General features: G+C 44.1%; 1 protein-coding gene across 5 annotated transcripts in view; it reads left to right on the forward strand.

The window, feature by feature from the left end:
* The window catches only part of mef2aa (myocyte enhancer factor 2aa), a 73,106-nt gene that overhangs the window by 9,441 nt on the left and 38,928 nt on the right, over window positions 1–24,737 (forward strand). For all 5 annotated transcript variants that reach the window (XM_030794105.1, XM_030794107.1, XM_030794103.1 and 2 more), the window contains exons 2-3: window positions 11,637–11,841; window positions 21,797–22,000. In XM_030794105.1, the coding sequence (XP_030649965.1) occupies window positions 11,788–11,841; window positions 21,797–22,000 (258 nt within the window). In that variant the 5' untranslated portion in view covers window positions 11,637–11,787. The remainder of the gene's footprint in view (window positions 1–11,636; window positions 11,842–21,796; window positions 22,001–24,737) is intronic.

A 24,737-nucleotide genomic window follows, 5' to 3' on the forward strand; every position in this document is an offset into this window, starting at 1 on the left:
TGTGTGTCTAAGTGTGTGTATATGCATGTGTGTGTGTGTGTGTGTGTGTGAGAGAAAGAGAGACAGAGAGAAAGAGAAGAAACAGAGACAGAGAAAGAGAGAGAGAAGGAAAGAAAAATTTCCTTCTAGTGAGATCTTCGTTAAAGTCAAGCATTTCAATGAATTGCCCTGAGCCAAGATGATTCATTTATTGACAAATTCATGAAAGAAGATGAAAGGCTTTTGAAAGGCTGTATTTTGTTGAATTTATGAGATTGAGTGCCAAATTCTTCACCCAGTGAATTCAGCCCGTCTCTTCACAATCTCTCTTACCTCTTTAGGAAAAATAGACAAGAGTTGTTTAAAAAAAAAAGGAAAACATTTACTCTCTTTGATGCACACGCAGAAAGAAAAGTCCATCTGACTGTGCCTGCTGACTGTGGTGTGAGGAAACTCTGTCTTAAATTGACGTACTGTCACGATGCATTTTGGATGATAAGATGATTTTGGACGCTCACAGTTTGGCTTTGGCATTGAGTTGGCCTGTGATGGTAATATTAAGTGAGGAGGTGAAACCATAGATGTGGATTTGATTTGAATAGACAATCACACCCACACATACCAAAACTCTTTTTGGGAAATTTGGGGAGGGCAGAAAATTGAACTGTGCAAGCATCATCCTCTTTGCCATTTCATAGTTTGTCATTATTATACTTTGGAGTGCCTGTTTTTTTTTTCTATGTGGAAGACAAGGACATTGTAAGGGCACTTCTTATAATGAAGAAGGAGACCGTGAAATTGATGCCATTGATTTGAAAACAGTGGAAACTGTGCAAAACATAACAAGATCCTGGGCAAAAATACACGATATATTTACATGAACAGGCCCATTCTCAGTGACATGCTTAGTGTAACAGCTACAGTTACGCAAGGTCATTATTAACTTCCATCAAATGTTATTCTCAGTAAGTCATGTCATGTACTGGATCTTCACATCAGCACTTTGAACCTGTTACTGTCTTACACAGAGACTGTTCTAAACGTGTGCAACTAGACCCTGCGAACCATTACGAATTTTTTTTTTTTTTTCCCAGTGAACAAAAAAAACCGAAATGCTCAATTAGCACATGCAAATTTTTGACTAGGAGAGAGAACAAACTCCTCACATGAAATGGATATAACGGTTAGGAGAGGGTCATCGCTTTATCCTTGAGAATCTGAGAATCCATTCATCGGCTTGGCTTGAAAGCCTGACTGACGCAAATGGATCATTGGGAATAGGAGCGTCCCAGCAGTAATTATGTTACAACAGTGCTACCGCACACGACCAGGGGGGTGGGGGGGTGGGGGGTAGGGAGAAAAGGAGAGTTCTTCCCTTATTCCATCTCAAGTTTTTTTTTTTCCTTATGTCCTTTTCTTATTTCCTGACACAAGCACACACATACACTCCCACCCACACACACAGAGTGCACCCACAATCAGAACATACCTTTTCGGTAAGCGTGAACGCGTTTTTTTACCGTGACATTTTCGCGCTAGCCTTTGAACGAACTCGACTGTGCTGGAGAGTATCTGTCGCAGATACATTCAAAGGGCAGTCCCAATCAAGTCTGATTACGCTTTTTTTGGCGGTGAAAACAGCGGTTGAGAAATCTGTTCTTTTTTTTTTTTCCCCAAGTTCAAGAGTATTCTCCTTATTTGTCCTTAAAACTTTTTTTTTTTTAAGCTTTAACACAGAACAGCTAAATGAGTGAACAAGGAGAGGCAGGGAGGTAGAACAGGGAGGGTAACCATACTGAAGTTTTCTCTGTGGCTTTTTCCTCTTAGCCCCCAAGGCGTCGACTCCAGTCAAAGTCACCTTGCCTGTTCCCCCAGTCCTCGACCCTGCCCAGATGTGTGATTGATTGTGGAGATATCTGTCGTGCAGGACTCTCTTTCTCTGCACTCATTATATTGTGTGTTATCTGTGTTATGAGTTAATTATGACAAGGAAGTAGCCATAAAAATGAGGTATTAGTGACAATATCGACACGGTTCCATTTTCCTTAAAAAAAACAAAAAAACTTGATAGCTTTGTTTGTTCTTTTTTTCACCTGGTTAGAGAGATGAAGGCGTGTAGGCATTTCAGATATTCATTGGTTTCCTTTTACAGTGTGTGAGTTTTTTGTGCTCTTTTGAACCAATTGGTTCTTTTGAAAAAGGCTGTTTGTTTTGAACTGAAAATGAAATTGAAACAGAACTGTCTCCGAGACACAGTGCTTGTTCAGTACAGAATTACAGCTTTAATTCAGGGCTTTAATTACTCACTCTTACAATTAATATGAACAGATTGCAAATTGATGTATGAATGCGGCATTTATCCATTAATTAGCACATGCTAAGCTTAACTAAACATTTGAAACAGTGGCGTTTGAGGAGTTGAATAACGTCAACATTCCTCCACTGCTCTGGCTGTATGGTATTTTCAGATCGTTTTCTGCCGTCTCAAGTTGTTGGAGAGCCTTGGGAACAGGCTCCATCCTGTGATTTGTGTGTGTGTGTGTGTATGTGTGGTGTGTGTGTGTGATGATATCATTTCGGAGGTGATAAGTAGCTCTCTTTGTCTGTTTCCCGCTCTGGAGCTGTGGCCCCATGCCGTTGGAGCGATGAGCCGGCAGGATGGATGATTGTCTGAACTGGAATTGATCTGGCCTGGGATTAGAGCAGGGCCAGTGGAGAGTTGGAGTGAGGTAGCAGTCATTGGCAGAGATTAACCGCTCCCTGCCTGCATGCTCAGCACAATCATGGCACAATCTGCCCGTACTAGCGCTGTGGCTGCTACCAGCTCTCAGACATCTGAATAAAAAAAAAAATACCCACAGACACAGACAGACAGACAGACACACACACACACACACACACAAACACAGACAATATGCAAGCAGTTCTTATGGCTCATACAGTTCTGTCTCCTGCAGATTCAGTGGTTGGTAAAACACAATTAAGACATAGAACAGCAGGTCACAACTGGCAAACATGGGCGATGTCCTGAAACGCGTCGGTTCAACCCAATAAACGGTTATATTTACACTACATTTGATTGGTATGTGGAATATGCTTTGGGGTAGGTTTTGGTGTGTATCTGTGAGTCACTGTCCAGAGGAAACCGTAAGCATAGTTTTTTTTAAATGGAGTGCTTTAGATTTTTGACTCAAAATCAGGCCACTTGATGGGGGCATGCCTTAGCCAATGCGTGAGTGGGGGAAATACAGAAGTGCTCAGGTTGAATGGTGAAGTGAAAAAAAACAAACAACAAAAAAAACAGCAAAACCCCCACCCCACGTGAAGTGCACCAAGCAGTACCATGCTTAGCCAAGCCTCAGATTTGGACACATGATAGACATATGTAAGTGTCTTGTCAGGAAATTAACCCTCTCAATGCATTCTTCTTATTCTGTGTCCATTTTGGGAAATGAAACAGGTTATTTTTATCCACCTCATCTCCTTCCCTTTTACTGAATGATGCAAATGTACAAAATCCCCTTATTGAACACGTGTTTATGTCTTGAGCAATGCTGGCTTAATTTTAGTGTTTCTGTGTTTTACTGGAATGATGTAACCAGGACTATTATTATAGTTTCAAGCAGAAGAAACTGACTTAGTGTTCAGTTTGCATGAGTGTTGACTGTGTGTTTGTAAGCATGTCTTTTGTAAGTTTTTCCTGTATGTTTGCATTGGTAATGGATCTGCCAAGCACACACACATTCACACACACACACACACTCACACAAATGGTATTATATTCATCCGTGATGTATCAGTTATTTCACCCATCAGTGTCGCCTGTAATCTGAATTTTAAATTGGTATCCACCCCCAAAATATAAACTGTGATTAAATTCCACCTAAAGAAATGTTTAAATATGAATGGGTGAAACCGACCGTTTGCTGTAAGCTCTTTGAGAACATGGATAGTTTTCACATATCTCAAATCACCCCGAAGGGTTGTCTTCCTCACAAATGCTTTTGCATGTGATTTTCCTGTAACAGCGTCATGCCATTTGTTTCTTAATCATCTTAACTTTTGATACATGTGTTTCAAAGTCATTCGCCTTGGCGCTTCATGTCACCTCAAGCCATGTTTTATAAACAAAGTTAACACGGTGTGAAAAGTCCTATATGTGCAGCTATGCGAGACTCTAGCTTTTATTCCCTTTGAGCTCACAATTTCCGAGCTTCTTTCTCACTCATTTTTACGCGCATACCCCTTCTGTAGATCTTATTAATTATATCTCATTAGTTGCCTTGGAAACAGAGGTAAGGGAATGAGGAGAGTGAAGTGGAGGAGAATGAGTTAGGGAGGGAGAGAGGGTGAGAGAGAGCGAGTGAGATAGAGGGTGGGGTGGCGATGGGAGAGGGTGGCGGGGGGGGGGGTGTGTTTGGTGGTATAGAGAAAATGGTTCCTAAAGGATCAGGCATGTGTCAGATTAGCATCAGGAGACATTAACACCAGTGGCGTTGCCGGGGCTGGAGCCTTGGCTGGCACTGCTGGAGAGCCAAAGATAAGGGAGCTCTCACAAAAGGAGCCGGGAGAGGGAGAAAACACCCCACAACCCACCCACCCCCCAACTCCCTCCAGGGCTACATCAGCAGGTATCCAACCTCCTCATGAACCTCAGAACAAAGACTAAGCTTTTCTGCTCCTCCTCTCCTAACATTCTTATGACTGCCTGTGTCTCATATAAAAACTCCTGCATGGATAAGACTTCTCCCCCTGTGACCTTAAGCCTGAGTGAACTTTAACTTTTCCCTATGTCCACATTCTCAGATATAGTCAATCCATGGTTGGCTTCATCTGGATAAATTCATACAGTGTTCTAGAACTATGGAGGATGTGTATATGTATGTCAGCAATTGCCCAGTGCATTTCTTATTGAACCAGATGAATAAATAAATGTACTCTCCCTTAGTGCGTTTTATATGTTATGCCATGGTGACTCATGGTTATGTAAGCCATGCAGGGAATGTTTTAACTCCTTATCAGTTGAGGCCAAAACAAGGAAAGACCCGAGTTTGGAATGAATAGAAAGTGAGTAAGTAAGTAGATGGCAGTTTGTGTTCGACCAGCCTTAGCTACAAACAAAACAAAACACGTAGCAAGAATCCACAGGAGATGAACCCGTGTTGTTGTTTAGTCTCAAACTTACTCGCAGGAAGATAACAAGGGGAAGGATCAGAGCGGAAATGTGTCCCAAAGGCGCCCCCCCCCCTTCTTTCTCTCTCCTCTCTCTCTCTCTCTCTCTCTCTCTTGTCTTTGACTCCCTGTTAGTGGTCATTTGAAGGGCTTCTGAAAACAGGAAGTGCAGGAGCAGGATGTTGGGAGTAGGCTCTGCCCACGGATTGTGGTGGGACATGTTGCCCCAGGCAGCCACGCACAGGAAACTCTGCTGTCATGGTGGTGCCCGGGATTTTGGCAGCTGCCTTTGAGCCCTGAGACACAGCGAAAAATGTTAAAACAGGAACATGGCTTTTTTTTTTTTTTTTTTCAATAGCGCTGTGTTCACTCCATTATACTCTTGAGCTGAAGCAATCTTTGAAGTAAAGAACAAAAGCCTTTTTTTTTTAACTATAGATCACAATAACAAGGTCATACAAGCATTGATATATAAGTCACTACTCAATGAAAAAAATCCCCTTAAAATTCTCTATAGCCTGGCTTTTTTTTTTGTCATCAGGGCATCAGTAACTCAATAAGGAAATAGCTTATTTCATGGTATGAGTTAGTGGTTTGTTCAAGCAACCAGATGAAGAGGGCTATTGAGTGTTAAAGATTTTCAGTTTTTTTTTTCCATATGTGGCCCACATTTGTATTATGACCTACTGTAAAGTGTGTTAAGGAAATGCAGCTTTGTAAGTGTGTCAGGGATTAGGGCATGTGGTGGTGAAATGATGGTTTTGTTTTAAAGTGAGGAGGGCTGATTCGGGGGCTTGGTTTCAGTCTGGTAGCCAGTACAGGGGATGCACTGTGTTCAGTAATTACAGTGGGAGTTGAGCGTATTTTTATTGAGTGCGAAAAGCCTGACCTATCACCAGCCCTCCCACTCTACCAAAGGCATGTCCCACAGGAGAAAGTGAAAGAGAGAGAGAGAGAGAGAGATAAAGCTCTCAACTTAAAAAGAGAGGCTGGTCTAAATCGTGAGTAGTGAACTTATTCATACCCTGAGTCACGTGTGTTTGTGTGTGTGTGTGTGTGTGTGTGTGTGTACCCCCTCACACACACACACACACACACACACACACACACACACACAGCACATTCTCAGCATGTTGATTTACATCTGTATTGGAGTCTTCATACTGTTCTCTCTCAGAAGCCTTAGACAGTTCAGTTTTGCAGTGCTCGGTGCCGGAGGCAATGTTAGCTAGCGACTGGAGACTGTACTTGTTTATTACAGGAGGGAATGTCCACATCTCACGAGCGGATTCTCTAACTTACAGCTTTACTTACCTTCACTGTTCAGCCTCAGTGAGAGAGGACTCTTAGGTTGTATGATTAACGCCAACGGACCTAGAATCAGTCACACGTCCTGCACAAACTGGCTTTAGGCAAAGCATTGCCATGCCTCAGCCAAAGAAATCTGATAGATTCCGCAGATAGCTTTGACAGAGGAGCTTTACTGGAGCTGATACAGGCAAAATGTCAAAAATGATTTTCTAGGTTGTCGTTTCAGCTTCATACACAGATGTTTGAAAACTGCTCCTGAGGTTTGTCAGACTAGTATTCATTGTAGTTTGTGTTTGCTCGTGTGTGTGTGTGTGTGTGTGTGTGTGTGTGTGTGTGTGTGGCCCAGCCGGGGTCAGCTGAGAGTACACATGTGTCTAGCTGAAGGCCGGCAGCGTCGGCAGGTTCTTTGGGGCATGTACTGGTATTGATTTTCATGTCAGGCCGAGGCAGTCTCTCCTATAGAGACATATTCCCCTGCTTATCGATCATACTGCTACAAATGTTTGGCAAGCCACTCTCGCAAAGGTGGTCACATCTAAGGCAAAGACACAAGCACCATATCAAGGTCCCTAAATCACACCAAGATCGTATTTATTTTGAATGACTTTTTTTTTTTGGTCTCTTAATATAGTTTAAAAAGCCTTTAAGTATGGAGTTTGAAAGCCTTCAATTTGATGCGGGGAGTTTGGGAACGGCTTGGTCTGGCTCCGGTGGTGTGAGTGAATGGTAAGTCGTAAAAACAGACAGTGGAGCATTGAGGAGCAGTGCTCATGGGACATCTGAGTGTTGGCTAAGTAAATGGCCGTGCTTGTTAAGGATGTCTGCTTTTGGAGAGGCCCTGGCTCCACCATGCCTGGCTGCTGGCCTCTCTCCCAGTGTCCACGTGCTGGAGTAATCCTGCGGGGCTTTTTTTACTCTCGCCCCTGAGTCCCCGTGCCTTCAGGGGCTCCCAAAACCAAGTCTGATTAGGTTAGCGTGTCCAATCAGTCCCGTGCTGTTTACCTCATGCTCTCAACAGAAGCTCAGAGACCACCGCCGTACAGAAGAGACCTGCCAGGCCTCATGCAATCAAAACCTGCGTAAAAAAGGGGACAACGTAATGTTATACACAGCTTTCATGCTATTGCACGTAGACTGATGGAAGAAGTGGCAGTGTTTTTCCCATCACGTAACGCAATCTTGTAAGGAAATAAACTGGTTGTTTGAGTCTGAGCCATGGCCCCATATGGTCATTCTCGAGTGAGCCAGCCAGCTGATTCTGGATCAGGTCCCTGCGGTCCATGTAATGCTATTTATTAGGTCCGTGAAAGGCAGACACTGGTTCCAAATCAGTGGTCTTATTCAGATATTTGATACGTGTAACAGCTGGATTCTGAAATCTTGTGCGCTGCAAGCGCCTCAGAGCAGAAGTTGGCCGACTTTTCTCCTCTTATAGATCTACCCTAATCAAACGAACTCAATAAAGCTGTTAGGGTGTCAGAAATGCTGCCATGACTTTAAAACGTGGTGCCAACACTCTTTTTACATCACACACGCTGTCTGACACACGAGAGAGCCGATTTGAACCTGGCTATCAGACAACTTTACGAAGATAATGCTTTTCGGAGGCTACTCGTTAAGACGTTGTGATGTTTTAATTGAAGTCAGTCATTCTCGTATGGATGGGTGACAGATGTGAAAACACATCACTCCAAACAAACCTTTTGTTTCCTGCCACAAGGTGTTGATTGTCTGAACACTTCCATCTGTTACATTATAAAGCAATGCAGACGCGTACTGCTCCTCCACAACTCACATCCCCTCTCTGGATTCTGTGCCAAATGTATGAAAATAAAGACACTAATTCCACTGTTATGATGAAATGAGAGGAAAGACAAACACAAACAAGCATGTCAAAGGTTGTATATTTAGTATAAACCTAGAAGCATGACTTATCCTTAAATGAGAGATTGTGTTTGCATTTTTCTTGGTTGAAGACAACAAGCGGTTATTACTTTCTTCTCTACACCTTGTAATGTCTTGTAATAGATTACGCATTTACGTACAGTTATCACTGAGTTGTGCAATTACTTGTCGGCTTGTGTAAACTCACAGTAACATTGCTTGTAAGATGCAATAAGTGCTGTGTTTCTACACATAATGAGTCCCAGTAATGACTTTGAATCTGTCTCTCTGCAGAGTGTAGTGTTTATGGAGCTCTCAGACCTTGGTATGTGATATATTTCTAAGAGCCTATTGATTCTGTCTGTTCACTTTGAAGCGTTATGCCATTGGGAGCAGGGGCACAGAATTTGGCCCGAGCAAACGCAGACAGGGCGTCACGGGGCCAAATGTCATTCTTTCTAATACAACCCTTTTGCGTGGCACTAACACCCGATCGAGGTGCCAAGTTGTCCGAGCAAAAACAGAGAAGGGAGAGAGTCTCTGAGAATCTGTGAGACTGAGTGGCATTGAGTCCAGTCCAAGGCAAACATCACAATGCACTGTATTACCTTCCCTGTAGCCTGCTGTAGGACTACAGCTTGTCTTTTTCTATTAACCTGACAGAAATGTCATGACACAGTGCATTACATTACGGGACCTGCAGTCTCCCTGACTGTTGTGACAGCTTTTAGTGCAATTTAGAGCAACATGCAGGGTTATGTGCTGCAATTCTGTAGTGTTCTGCTTAGATAAGTAGAACAGCATCATCATCATCATCATCATAGTCACTGCGCCTCTTTCACAAACAAACAGACGCACACAGTCACTCATGCACACACACACACACACACTGCACACACACGCACTGCACACATACTTACACACACACACACACACGCACGCACTGAGAAAGAGAGAGAGAGAGAGAGAGAGGGAGAGAGAGAGAGAGAGAGAGAGAGATAAAGCACTCAACTTAAACCCTTTGCATTGTTTTCAAAAAAGAGTTGTAAGCTCCAACAATAGACATATAATCCAAATGTTTTTTCATCTGAATTTTTGATTACTAAAAAAAACTTCTATCCTGCTTTGCAGTTTATTTGGGTATAGTATTGTTGCTCTCAGGTGATTAAAGCTCTGTAGGACTTAGCAGCAGAACTGAAATCTGATTCAGTCTGGTTTTTAGAGGGCATTGGCACAGTTTTATTGCTTTAACATTTCAACCTCGTGTCAAACTCTGTAATGTCTGAGGAGAGCATGTGAGATTCCAGTTATTGCCTTTACCACTGCTGAAAATGAGAAGATAAAAAAAATAACCTGGAAAAAATCTGAGGGGCGGCACGGTGATGAAAATTTGTCTGGGATGAATGTTGGAATTAGAGTAGTGTGACATTTTGATTTTTATGTAACAATAGATAGCCAGGCTGAGCAGCCAGGCTAGCGGACATGCTGCGTGAAAAAGAACAGAGTCATTCTTACAGACCTACTGTGATGTGGCATAGGGAATTTTTTTTTTCGTTTTTTCTCTTACTTTGGCTTTGGTAAGAATTTCTTGCTGTGGACAGACGTGTGGGCTGGGGTCAAAGTTTGAATTCATTGGAGTTTGAGTGGCAGCGGATGTCAGAAACCCAGTCTGCCTTTACTAACCTCGCTAAGTGCCCAGTATACACAGCTCCTCACACACACTTTTTCAGTTTCTTACTATCCGTACTCCACATCCGATTATAGCTTACAATATAGCCTACTTCCATTCAATGTGCCGTACTGTAATGTATGACCGTGAAGAGAGAGATATTGACTTCTTTCAGCAATCTTGAGGTTTTTTTTAACGAGAGATGTGGCTACATAGGCATGTGTGTGTGTGTGTGTGTGTGTGTGTGAGCGTGTGTGTGTTTGTCTGTGTGTAAGTACGTGTGTCTGTGTGCCTGTGTGTGTGTGCCTGTGTGTGAGTATATGTGTGTGTGTGTGTGCCTATGCTGTTCATCAGTGATGAATGTTTCCAGTGTGGGATGTCTCTCTGTGGAGCATGGGAGCAATGGGAAGCAGGGACAGGCCGGCTGCACGTCACTCCCCCCCGGGGTAGACTGTGCTCTGAACCAGCAGCTAGGTTTCAACATCTTTCATGTGTGAATTGCCTCGTCCAACCCAAAGGATTTCAACTAATGTTAACCTGAGACTGGATGCCCCCTTAATCATCTGAAGAGCAAAACTGGCAGCAGCATTAACTGCACTGCTTTCTCTGAGGAAGAATGAGGCCTGTTTGCTCTCTCGCTGTAAATGTCTCTCAGGCTATGTGTGTGTGAGTGTGTGTGTGTGTGTGTGTGTGTGTATGTACTGCAAATCTGCTGTATTATCTCAAATATAAAACTGTCAGCAGACCCTTGGTTGTGCTGCCTGTTATGGTGTCATTTGCTAAGATTTTTTACCATCTGTTTGGATGGTTTCACTTTGCTTTTTACATCTAAATAAGAATGTTAAAATGGTTATTCAGAATGCGTGTGTGTTTAAGTGTTTATTTGTTGTGTTTGTGGCCCATTGGTGAGAGATACGGAGAGACAGAAGTAAAAGAGAATCAGTTAAGATGCGTCTCTCCTCTGCCCACATTATCTGATACCCACTTACAGTAGTTCTTGTGAAACCAGACTGAGGCTACTTAATGCTGTCACACTGATGACTTACCATGGCTTTGTTGTTGTTTTTTTCCCTCCTCAGTGATACTGGTATCATAAATACGCATTTGAAAACCTCAGATCATGCCCTGACAACTCTCACTTTGGCATATTTTTGGTGTGTTGAGTTGTGAGAGAGTACATACTTTACCTCCAGTTTGTGCATTTCTAATGCCTCTCTTTCTGTTGAAGGTGTTTTGGTAGGAGTGTGTGGGAGGAAGAAGAAGAAGAAGAAGAAGATGAATGTCTGTGTGTGTGTGTGTGTGTGTGTGCTGAATTGAGTAGAGTTTTGGTTGAGTGGTGCAGCGCCTTGCTCTGTGGTGTCACCAGGTCTCCAGCTGCTGTTGTACTGGTGGTGCAGGTGTCGAGATAAAGAGTCATCACATGTTTTGCTCTCATATGCTCTCATATCCTCTCTAAACGTATCAGCCGATGGAGAGAAAAAACCCTCCACTCTTCTGCTGCTTTGATGTGCCTTACTGGAGATGTCTGAGTGTTCTGTTAGTAACTCTCTCTCTCTCTCTCTCTCTCTCTCTCTCTCTCTCTCTCTCCCTTTCTCTCTATCTATCACTTTCTTTTCTACAGATTGTGACAGACTGAGAAGGAGAGGGAGAGAGAAAGAGTAAGACAGAGAAAGAGAGAGCGGTGTACGATGTGCTAGGAGAGTGAAGAGAGACAATCTCAGGCGTTTTTCTGATATTCTCGGGGTGTCAGAGAGACAGAACAGGACTCAAAGATGGGACGGAAGAAGATCCAGATCACGCGGATTATGGATGAGAGGAACAGGCAGGTGAGTGTCCAACGCCCCCCCCCCCCCCCCCCCCCCCCCCAAGTCTTACTGCACGCCCCCAGTGGGCATAGGCCCTGTGTCTGCAATGCCTGTCTGTTATAAGGACATTCACACACACACACACAGTGTAATGCAAGGGATCTCTGCCCTCAGTACACTCAGATGGATCAATTAAACATTACACAGTATAATACATATCATATTTTTCTTAACACACTCACACACAAAAAAATCTGTCTACCCACTTAGAATTTTTCTTTTCCTTTTTAGACTGAAATAATTATTTGACAATTTCTGTCTTAATTGCCAAGTTATGTAGTCACACAGAGCTCAAGTTGTTCATGTTCATCCTTCTCGTTTCACTGAATTAAAATTTTGTCAAGAATCAAAGATCTGATTAAGCATCAAAAATACATAATTAGCTTAGTATAGAAACTAAATCTGGAAATTGAAAGTTGAGAATTGAAGTGAACTAGAGTAAAATCTTCTGTTTTGGATTCATAAAGAATCTGTATTTGGGTGACACCTCGATCTCTTTTTGACAGAAATACTGCAATAACACACGATTTAACGTCTAATCCATCACGCGTAGACCATGTTCAAGCCACAGTGGACTTCACAGTGGCTAAAGGTCCCATTTGATTATTGGTTAGAGAGTCCAATTGTGTATTGGCTAAACTTACAATTCCAGCATTCCAGTCCGCTGAACCTGATCTGTCCTCCTACCTAAGAGTACAGAGTCGTACACAAACACCAGTCACGCTCGTAAAACAGGGACAGGCCATGGTTTTTTTGTTTTTTTTTCGTTTTCTTCCCCTTCCCGTCTTGTCCGGCCTTATTTACAGACTTAGCTTGCCCCGCCACCCTGCAATTTTAGCCCAGAGAAGTTGATGAGGCAGCAGAAGCCGGCGTGGGCTGGCTGGAGTGGGAGCGAACCGGGGGAGAGCGGGTGAAGCAGGCCTGACTCTGGACTCTCCACACTGGAGGGCTTGTTGCAGGGCCCGGCGGGGGCCCCCCGCTCCCCTGTGGTTGCAGCTGGTTGGTAGTAATTAGGAGCAGCCACTGTGCCTCAGCACCCTCTCATTAGCAGGGCGGGTCAGCGGGACACACTGCGCCCTTCTCTCTCTCTCCCCCCTCTCTCTCTCTCCACCCCCCTCTCCCTCTCCCTCTCCCTCTCTCTCTCTCTCTCTCTCTCTGTCGTTCTCTCTTCTCAAACTGCCAGTGCTCAGAGCAGCCACAGAGACAGCAGGAATTCACCCTGTCTGCTCATGCTATATATAAACCTAGCCAACAACAGCCTATCCCTGCCCTGGCCATCATACTGACATCTCTCTCATTTTAAACACACAAAAAGTCAGCCTTCCCTTACCACTACCTGAATCTGTCTGTCTGTCTGTCTCTCTCTCACTCTCTCTTTCTTTCTCTCTCTCTCTCTCTCTCTCTCTCTCTCACACACACACACACACACACACACATACACACACATGCAGGTACACACACACACGCACACACACACAGAAACACACACAGACATACTGGTATTACTCAAATGCAAGTTATCCTTCCGCACAACTTTGTGTCATAGACTTGTCATTAAAGACTTACAGTCTTATAGATGTGGTTTTTGTCTGTGAATAGAAATCAAATATTCTCTCTGATAGTGTTTGGAAGAATAATTATGAAAAAAGTGGATGTCACGCTTAGACTTTCTGTCAGAACCAATTGGATGCATCACATTCACACCCTTTCAAAATATCATTCGCACTGCCTTGCTGGTGAAAGAACTTTCTTGTCATGCACATGGAAAGCTAATTGAGATTTCACTCACTCCCCTGTGCATGATAACATAACAGCTAATGCCCTGCACACTGCCCCTAGGTCTCCTTTCTCTTCTCAACATACACACACACACACACACACACAGACACACATACACACACACATACACGCATACACGCATATACACACACCTCTAACAGTTACTGGGTAGGTAGCAGTTCAGCCAAGTGAGAAAGTAGAAATTACAGGACGGGGCCAATTATCAGAGTAACACCAGATCCTGGGTGGGATCCAGAGAAGAGGAACAGCAAGGAAAGAAGTCTGCTCCAGACGTCAGCAGCTACACATCTAAAAAAAAACCAAAACAGGGACAGGATAAGATCGTTTTGTCACGGGCAGATGAATTAGTGGGCTCTTAACCCCTGATGCATTTGTTTGTCTTGGGTGAGCTTGGTCTGCGCTTCAGTTTGATTGAGATTATGGTCTGGAGAAGTGTGAAATAGTGTAGTGTATTGTCTTCACTCCAGAATTTGAGAAAGACAGTGAGAAAGACAGAAACTGAAAGACAGAGAGAGATGGCGAGGGAGCAAGAGTGAGAGAGAAAGAAAGAGAGAGAGAGAGGGAGAGAGAGGGGGAGAGAGAGAGAGAGAGAGAGAGAGAGAGAGAGTAAATGTCTTACTGAGTCTTTACTTCTGATTATTCCTGAGGACTTGTAAGCATGCACTGAAAAAAACAATTTCCACTGAATGATAATTAATGGATATCATTTCCATCATATTTAATTTGAAGGAGAGCGAGAGAGAGAAAGAGAGAGAGAGAGAGAGAGAGATTATCAATTGTGTACACTCTCTGGCATTAGTGGCAGGTTTAGCACAGACCTCTCTCTCTGACTCACAGACAGAGATATAGCATATTCAGTAGATTTTTCCAACTCCTCTTTAATGAATTTTGCATATGTGTGTGTGCCTGTTTGCGTGTGTGTGTCTGTTTGTGTGTGTGTGTGTGTGTGTGTATACGTGCCTGCGTGCATGCGCGTGTATGTGTGTGTTCTTCGGATCATGAACTTCACAGCCTTCATCTCCCCGGGGTGCTCCCTGCACCCAGGGGAGACGATTATTAGCATACGGGATCCATTGTACAATGACAATTACAATCTTTATCTGTGAGGCTGCACTGTCGGCAGCCTGTCTGGGTGGCATTAAAATGAGAGAATGCCTTAAGTGGGCTAATTAAATCACGTAGTGATGGTGCATGCTGCTCAGCTGCGTCAGGGCCTTCTCCCATCATTACACAGAGTGCTCTGAAAAGACTGTTGACCTTTGTGGATTTATGTGGGAGGGCACGGACAAGGGGCTGGGAGGTTTGTAATTGGAGTATCTATCAAAACAAATGGATTAACTTCAAGAGTCGGCCCAGATATAAAATCTTGAGTGTGTGTCGGGGTTTTTCATAGTCTCTGCTGGCCTTTTAAGTTTTGACAAAATGTTCTTTCCTCTTTTTTTTTTGTGCGGAAGTGTGTGTGTGTGTGTGTGTGTGTGTGTGTGTGTGTTTTTAAACTACCTCTCGTTTGTGAATCTGTCAAGCTCTGTGTCTTGTTGGTGTTGGTCCAGCATTGACTGTTTGTCAGGTGAGTGAGGAAGAGGAGGGGGCTGTGACACACATGTTCTGGTCCGAGAGGGAGCGTCGCTCTGTGAGCTCTGTGCCGCTCTGTGCCGCTCTGCTCTCCTCCAAACGCATGAAATATAGAGGAGACACAGGCCCTGTCGTGCATGCAGCCACATCCTCCTGGAACTTTCCCTGAACAGCCTTTAAGTGTGCACTGTAAGAGAGAGAGAGAGAGAGAGAAAGAGAGAGAGAGAGAGAGAAAGAAAGAAAGAAAGAAAGAAAGCGAGAGAGAAAGAGAGAGAGAGAAAGAAAGACAGAGAGAGAGAGAGAAAGAGAGAGAGAGATGAAGACAAAGGAGATGGAAAATCAGTGAGCCTCACTGAACAGTTTGGCTGACAAGCTAATTGCAAACGTGTGTCTAGAGGATGAGTGTTATAATAGCACAGGAGGACAGAACAGTCCTGGAAGCCCCATTGCTCTGCGCAGTAAAAGCTCTCATTTACTCACTGAAGGCTCTAATTATTAATCCTAATCATGACGTACACCTGCCTCATTTGATAGAGCACAGTGTCTAATACCAACGCTGGAGCTCGCTCTTAAATGACTGCCTATTGGAGTGCTCTCTCATTGAGCCCACTGAAGCTTGGATGCTGTAGCTTGATTGTGTTTGACAACTCTTTACTGCAAAATGATATTATTGGGCGCTAATGTAAGGAAGAGCCTAGGGCAACAATTCCACACCAAAAAAAAAAAAAAAAACTTTTTGCAGAGGGGGAGGAGTTCTTGCAGGATGATGCCAGTTTTGGTGGTATTACTTATACCACAGTGCTTTGTTTTAATACAACTCATACAACTAATACAACTGGCCTGTTTAGAGGATGTATACGTGTGAATGTGTGTGTGTGTGTGTGTGTGTGTATGTTGAGCCCTGTGTCTAATGAAGACCTCTGTCCTCCATTAGGCAGGCTCACCGGGGGTAATTGCTCAAGTCATTAAAAGTTTGATGATTTGGCTGCTGGGTGGAGTGTGGCCTGCCCTTACTTTTGGCTTCTGCGTGTCACACGCTCATGGGCAGCAAAAACCGCTCTCTCTCTCTCTCTCTCTCTCTCTCTTTTCATCAAGGGAGCAGCAGTGATCATCCCTCCATTTTTCATCTCCTCTCCTCAATAGGAGTCTGTAAAAGCCAATGCTGTCATTCTATAATGGATGAAAATGTGGCTGATAGTGATACAAAGAGGAATGTAGATGGAGTATAGATGGATAACTGAAGAGAGATGGGGGTTTTGTTTCAGGTATCTGTGTAAGATATGTTAAACTGAAGCGAGGTAAGCGATTCTGTGCAGAGGGAGTTTCGTTTGATCTCATTACAGTAGTGGATAGAGTGGTTCCGCATGTGTGTATGTTTTGCTGGTAGGTCATAAAATGTAGGTGGCTTAACGTGTTTAAGTCGTGTCTAATCTGTCTGATGACAAGAAAGCTCAAATGAATCTATGGCTAACTCCCGGCTGACAGGCTACGCAGGGCCTGGTAATTCAGTGAGACGGAGAAACAGAATAAAAATTCTCATTCATGCGCACTGTAATTAGATCATAAAGTACATAGTCACTGATCTCTTTTCTGCTGAAGCCCAGAACATCAGCTGGCCTGTTATGAAGAAAAACATGTAGATGTGGCCTTTAGTCGGCAAGCGACGTGAACGCTTTTATATGCAGTATCTCATCGTTTTCGTACTTGTATATTTCCCATCGCTGTGGTGTCTGTCCCACTGAAGTCTGGCTCTTTGAGCTACGGGTGTGTTTTACCATGGATGGGTTTCTTGACATGGTGTTAGAAAGCGATAGCCATATAGGGTTCTGTTCCAAGGTCAGTTGACCAGGAGTCTCAGCTGGTTGGCTGAGCTTCTGTGCACCCCCTCTGGGATACATGGAGTCCAACAGTGAACTGTGGACCTGGGGCCTCCTTTCCATCCGGTGAGAGCTGATCCAGCCGGACAGGAGGGAGGGACCTCTGCCTTGTCTCCCAGGCCTAAGTGCTCTTCTGCTGGGAAGTTGGAGTCGCTGGAGCCAGGGGCCATGGGTCACTTTACCAGCTGGTGCCATAGTGCATAGACCACATAACCCCCTCCCTTTTTGCTGCCTGTTTTGGAGCTCATTGAAGCTGACATGTAGTTTTCATGATGTCTTCACCCCCCCCCCCCCCCCCCCCTCCTCCTACACCACCTTATATCCATCTCCACCCACAACCCCATTAGATATCAGTCAAAGGCAACACCTCTGGTATCAGAGAACTGAGACCATTAGAGTCCCACATGTCTTATTAGTTGTGTTGGCTTCACTCCCTGAGGACACTCTATGATGGATTCTCTGACTGACAGGCCAGTCCTTGTCATTCTTGAGGTGAAACAGCACACACACACACACACACACACACACACACACACAGACATAAGTATGGATATATGTCCCTGAAATCAGACAGGTCTCAACATGTTCTATGACAAAAAAATGACAGAAGTCATTGAAAAGCGCTCATGTAAAAGATGTGTGTTATATAATGTATCTCACTCAGACATCTCACCCATGTCCTGTGTAGTGGGATCACTCAGGACTTGTTATAAGGGTTACACTGAAATATAGTATTGCCGTCTTCACAGACATCACTGCACAGGCTTGTCTTACAGTTCAAAAGTTCTGGCAACACAGAGGAAGAAAGGAGGCAGACGAGGCAGAAATAATAAAAACCATGGAGTGCTTGGAGTGAGGGAGAGAGTGAGAGAGAGAGAGAGAGAGATAGGGAGAGAGAGAGAGAGAGAGAGAGAGAGAGAGATAGGGAGAGAGAGAGAGAGAGAGAGAGAGAGAGAGAGAGAGATGATTGCTGAGCAGAATTAGCACCCCAGCTGCTCTTTTGATGCTCTGAAAAAAAGAGTTATGAAAAGGTCAGCGTTTTTATCCTGGCACACAATTAGACAAGAAATGCTAATATAATTTCTGTATGTCTGCTATAGTATGGGTCATTAATGTGACCTTATCACAGACTGTAAAAAGCCACAGGGAACAAGCAGAAGTTCTGAGTACAGTATATGAATCCTAGTGTCAAACATTCTTTTTTCCCCAGTAGTTCCCTGGTCCCTGTAACAGTTCTCAACAGACACGCATTTGTGCATCAAACAGAAGGGAAATACTTTCACCATGTTCAATGATATTGTACCTAATAATTAAAAAAAAAGATTTTAGATTACCTCATGTGGAGGTGGTTTAAAGAACCGAAATTAATCATCATCAACTTTCCTAAAAACTCAAATGTTCCCCGAATCATGTAGTCCCACCAGCGTATGCATGCATATGTGTTTTAGAATGTGTGAGTGAGAGCGGAGGCAGATGGTGAAAGAGAGAGAGAGAGAGAGAGAGAGAGAAAGAGAGAGAAAGAGAGAGAGAGAGGTGCGGAAGGGTGGGCGGGTGGAAAACACAACCCGTTGACCTCCCACGTGATTTCACACAGCATTGTGGCTTTCCACTGTCTCACCAGTTCCCCCAGGAACCCCGAGGCTGTTCTCGGGGACTAACCCAAAACGTCCCACGCCTTGGCCAGAAGTCTTATTTGTGGTTAAAAAAAAAAAAAAAAGACTGTAGCTGTGATACTTTACAAAGCAGGCTAACTCATCGAACCTGTCTTATTTTTCCCTCCCCTTTTTGATCAGAATGTATTTTAAATTATTTAGAGATGCTCTGGTGTTTCGTAGGCTTATATTGGATTGCATCAGAAACATTTGGCAGTACATTTTTCAACAGATAAATAAGGCCCTGCATTAATCCTGTCAGACAGTGAATCCACCAGCACCAGAAAAATCATATTTGTGTGTGTGTGTGTGTGTGTGTCTGTGTGAGTGTCTGTGTGTGTGTGTGTGTGTGTGTGTGTTTTATTATTATAATGTGCTGTGGACAGTAAAAATGATGACTCATGGTTCTTTTCACCAGCAGGGCTTCAGAGCATCCCCTTCTTTATATGCCTGCATGGGCTGTGTGTGTGTGTGTGTGTGTGAGAGAGAGTGTCCCCTGCGGACCGCTGCCTGAGCAGGGTGACTGGATGTACTCTGTAGGTGAAATGAAGCGATAGTGTGGGTCAGCAGGTCTGTACTGAGCATACTGGGTACCAGTCAGGTGGAACAGTGTCGCAGCTCACCATTTAAACAGGGCTTTTCCTGTGCAAAGGTGACACCTCTCTCTCTTTGTCTTTCTCTCTCTCTCTCTCTCTCTCTTTCTCTCCCTGCCCCCTTTCTCTCTCTTTTTCGAAGGCCCAGAGGCTTTACCAATAATACAACACAAAAGAAGAGTTTTGGAGGTTTGTGTTAATGGATTTGGCGAGCTAGACCGTCAAAGTTAGAACCTCACACAGAGACTCTGTTACATCAGTCACATCCCCTTTTGACCTGTCTTTGCTCTTTGGAAAACTTAGCTTGAAAACAGGAGGTTACTTACAGGGCGGGTTGTTTACGGCACCATGTGCGCTATGAATCGGTTTGTCATTTGGAGAGCTATCACTAGGCTCTAAAAGAAGAACCAGTGTTGTCTAATGACAGCTGGGAGGGACCTAGTTTCAGCTACTCTGGGATAAAGAGACAGACGCTGTAGACTGCTGTCTGTCCGCACAAAGCTGTCTCTTAGGACGGCATAGGTAGATAGCATGTCTCACCCATAAGCTTCACAGACTGTCATTCTGTTTGCTTTCACTCTCCTTTGTCTTAAACCTTCATTTTGGGATACCTGAGAAAACTGCTGTTCTTCTGTCGGAGAGGAAAAATACCAAAGTGTTCAGATTAGATAGTATTGAGGGCACATCAATTCTTTTTGTTGATTTTGTGTGGGTTTGCCATGTATATAGTGTTTTCCAAATCCTTTTAGCTTCATTGCATAGGCGTCTTTTTTAATGTGGCATTTAGAGCTTGTAATATACTGCATCTGGATTTGATTGGCTGAAAAAGCATGTGTGTGAAATGAATGTCATGTCCGGTTCTAGCCCTCATATTAGCACAATGGCTGTGAGCGTCAAGAACTACCTGTGATGTGGAATGTATTGATATTCCCACAAAACATGTGGAGTGAGGCAGAGGGCCGTATGGCTGTGGAGACTTTATGGCTTATTGGGTTCTATTGCATTGTGCCATTTAAAAAGAGGGCTGCAGCAAGCTGTGACCAATTAAAGTTGAACAAAGCCAGCTCATCTGCGTGATGCTGCTTAGTAGGTCACTGAAATTGGTGGAAGTGAATATACTCGCGTGAACTCAAACGAACACACGTGCACACCACACACACACGCACGCACACGCACACACACAGACACACACACACACACGCACGCACGCACGCACACACACACACGCACACACACATACACACGTTTGCACTTAACCACACACAAACACAGACACACACACACACAGCCACACAAACACACACACACACTCACACACACACACACACACACATGTGCGTGTGAAAACACACACACTCACGGACACACATACAGAGGATGTTTCCTGGCGGGCATTTTGTCTGCATCCCTGTAAGGGTAGCAACATGGAATACAGGTCCTGTTCACAGAGTTGTCATAAGCCTATTTATGAAACTTTTAAGTAGTTTTGTCAGCTCCATAATACCAAAAGGAAGTCGGCATGCATTCATCATAGCACACTGTGCGTTGAACTTGAGAGCAGATCGCAAATGAATTATTCATTTTCAAAGCTTTTGAATGAGGTTTGTGGTCCAGTAATGTGCTGTAAAAAACAGACCCGGTGTACTGCAAAGCAGGGGCAGCTGTACAGATGACGGTGCTGGGTGCTTGTGCACACGTGTGTGTGTGTGTGTGTGTGTGTGTGTGTGTGTGTGTGTCAGTGAGTGTGTGTGTGTGTGTATGTTGGTATGTGTGTGTGAGTGTGTGTGTGTGTGTGTGTGTGTGTGTGTGTGTGTGGAGGAGAAGGGCTTAGGTTACTACAGGAGTGATGCATGAGACTGGGGCCACAGGCGGGTTAGGATTACAGCAGGGAGAGTGCCAGCCTGTCGGTAGAGGTAGTGTGGAGTGATGGAGCTGAATCTCTCCCCTGATGGCCTGGTTCCACTGCCTCTCCACAGGGGCTGACCTCAGCCACCACACCTCAGTGACATTAGCTGGGCTGTCCTGGGCCCTGATCTGGGATGGCGGTTACTCTGCAGGAGCTAGGAACAGGAATGCAATGCATTGAGTTTTAGAGCTCAAAACAGCATGACTCTCTAGAACACTTTCCCATTTTCTCTTACTAAATGTAGCTTTTAATGTGTGTGTGTGTGTGTGTGTGTGTGTATGTGTGTGCATCTATGTTTTTTTGTATGTAATGGGTATGAAAAAATGTTGGTCTGTCCATCAGTGACAACACTGTTTCATTGTTTCAGTGTTTCTCTGTCTGCAACTAATTTTTTTTTTTAAAGAGGCGGACTCTCCATTAATGATACTACTAATCTGAATTTTAGTTTAAAATTTTGTTGTGTGTAACCTTTTGGTGTTTCTGTTTCATTGAGGATCGATTTTCTTTGTCTTTCAGGTGACCTTCACGAAGAGGAAGTTTGGCTTAATGAAGAAAGCTTATGAACTGAGCGTACTATGTGACTGTGAGATTGCCCTGATCATTTTCAACAGCTCAAACAAACTCTTTCAGTATGCCAGCACTGACATGGACAAAGTCCTGCTTAAATACACAGAGTACAATGAACCCCACGAGAGCAGAACCAACTCGGACATCGTTGAGGTGAGTGACCTTTATATTCACCACGAGTTAGTTGTTCCCGAGCGACGGATGTCTGTGAAAATGCAGTCAACTAAGGATGGGCAAGATTAACCCGAATATCCAGAATCCCCTTTTCATCTCATGTATAGCCACATTCATTTTCATGTCACTGCTCCCACTTAAAAAAGCCTTCAATGATGAAAGTGAAATTTTGATTATTCATTTTTGAGAAGTGTCAGTTTATTGCATTTGAAATAATTTTACAATGCAGGTTGATTGAAAATCAGTGATTAAAAGTGAACCTTTGGTTCAGTTATAGAGTCCAGCGGAGGAATGCAAACTGTCCCAGATCCTCAGGAGAAACTGTGACAGTGTTTCAGGCAGTGTCACGAGTAACAGTTTCCGTCTTGTCGCAGCTCAGATAGGACCCAGCACATCTGCAGGCTCTGATAAGCTCAGCTCAGTCCGACCGCTGCCACAGAATCCTGATTACGTAGCAGGCTTTAACTTAGGCACCAAACAGACAACAACACTCCCATAGCTCCCACACAGGCCTACCTGCCCCCCAACGCAGCAGATCCCAACGGTCACTGGAAAAACGAACCTCGCCATCTGTCGTCACGGCAGCAGGACGTCGATTCTAATATTTATACTTTTCACACAACTCTGTTTACTAAACATATAGCTTTCATTTGGAATAGCGTAGAAAAACGTGATCAAACCGCGAGACCAGATATGACACAAACGTGGTGCGAACCATTCTCATTTGTCACAAAAAAGCATTCCAGATTCCCAAGCCAAAAAACCCATCATTCCCCTAAGAGCAGATGGGTTGACCGTAAGTTCAAATGTTCCCCTTCTGACGCAGTTGTGGTTTTTCACCTTATCCAAAAAAACGTTTTCCTCTGAGGCTAGCCTCGGCACTCTTGACTAAATGAAAAACAAATAAGTTTATGCCAAGGTTGGCAACAATGATAATAACAATAAAATGGCTTTATTTGTTTTGAAAGCCAATAGTCAAAGTAGACACAGACTGGCCCTTGTATTCTAGAACGAGCTGAGATGTTTTCATTATACACAGCAGCCCTTTTTTTTTCTAGGTTTTCCACATTGCCTGGTTGCAACTCGGCCGTGTTTTTGTTGGCGCTTGCCTCTTCAAACATGCCTTTGTTTTTAATGTCTCCATTTGACAAAGAGACTTTCGGGAGTTCGAGCATATTCCCAAATTCGAAGAAATTCATTTCTCCCGTACAGAAGTGTTCAACTCAAAGAAGCTGACTGAAGTTCGGTGAAGAGGGAGAGTCAACCGGTTCGTGTGATTTCTTATTGATGACGATGCCACTGCTGGTGAATTACCTGCTTGGCAGAGCTGTAAAAGAATGCTCAAGCTTCCACAAAGCTCATAGTCTCCATCAGGGGCCTCTGTGCTCTCTCACCTGCATTAAAAATGAATGGACACTTTCTGCACTTATGTAACTGCCCCCTCATGTTAGCTTCTCTCTCTCTCTTTCTTTCATTTCTGAACTGGAGGTATTACACAGATCTCCTATCCGACTCAAAGTACTGTTTGCTGTCTGTCATTGGCGTTTTGCTGTCCGCTGAGCTGAGTCAGGGTGCCCATTTTTCAAAACTGTGTTGGGTTTGTCATGCATTGACATTATGGCTGTCCTATAGAAGAGGCATCCAGAGCTATCAGACGTCCACTGGGTTAAATGTTGAACACAGGCTGGTGGAGATCTGTACTGTTCTTATCCAATGTTAGACCCTCTGGCCATGAAAAAGGCCCAAACAAAGCAGCCTTGTCCCTGCTCAGTGGTCCAGCATCTGCGCCGCTCCGCCTGGACCCCCCTCCCCATCCCCTTCCCTGAAGCCTCCCTCCGGCCTGCTGCCATTGTGGCCCAGGTTCAGAAGTGAAGAAGCAGAGCAGAAATAACCAATGCCATTCCAGGATCCATTTCTATGCTTGTTCACACACATCCCACCATGCAAACAAGCATGCGTGCGTGCGTGCGCGCACTCACACACACACACACGCACACACACACACACACACACACACACACACACACACACACACACACACACACACTCAAGTAAGGACAGCAGTGTAAACCTGTGATATGTAGAGTTGAGACTTTGGTTCTGGCCAGAGGCAGTATCCCCTCATTTGCTCATTAAGACTCCATTGAGACACTGTGTAAAGACCCATGTAGGAGTATTCTGCTCACTGATTTAGCCAAAGGATAACAACATTCATTAATATTGATGCTGTCCATTAAAACAATGTCTCTCCACTAAGGTACTGGACTGTATGTCAGTCTGAAAAGTGCGGAGATACAGCACAGATAAATCAGACGTGTAATCTGTTGAAATCCAGATCACAAACGGTACCGCCTGATGTGGAGGTTGTAAACCACACTACTCTCCTTGGAATACACTCACACTCACCATGGCTTGTCTAAAAGAATTTGTGTTTTTGAATGTCGGAATGAGTGTTTAAAGCATGAACTCTTTCTCCGTCTCTCTCTCTCTCTGTCTCTCTCTCTGGCCATCTCTCTCTCTCCCCCCATTCTCTCTCTCTCTCTCTCCCTCCCTCTCCTCCTTTCGCTGTCTCTCTTTCTCTTTCTCTCCCCCTTCATTCTTTGTTCTGGTGAAATCTGCTTCACATGGAGACACTTAAACGTTACACTTATCTAAATGAATAAATTGCATTAAACTGAGGCAAGTGCCACACAAACAGTCGTGCTCTTTTTTTTTT

Source organism: Chanos chanos, chromosome 2, assembly GCF_902362185.1.
Source record: "Chanos chanos chromosome 2, fChaCha1.1, whole genome shotgun sequence".
Lineage (NCBI taxonomy): Eukaryota > Metazoa > Chordata > Actinopteri > Gonorynchiformes > Chanidae > Chanos > Chanos chanos.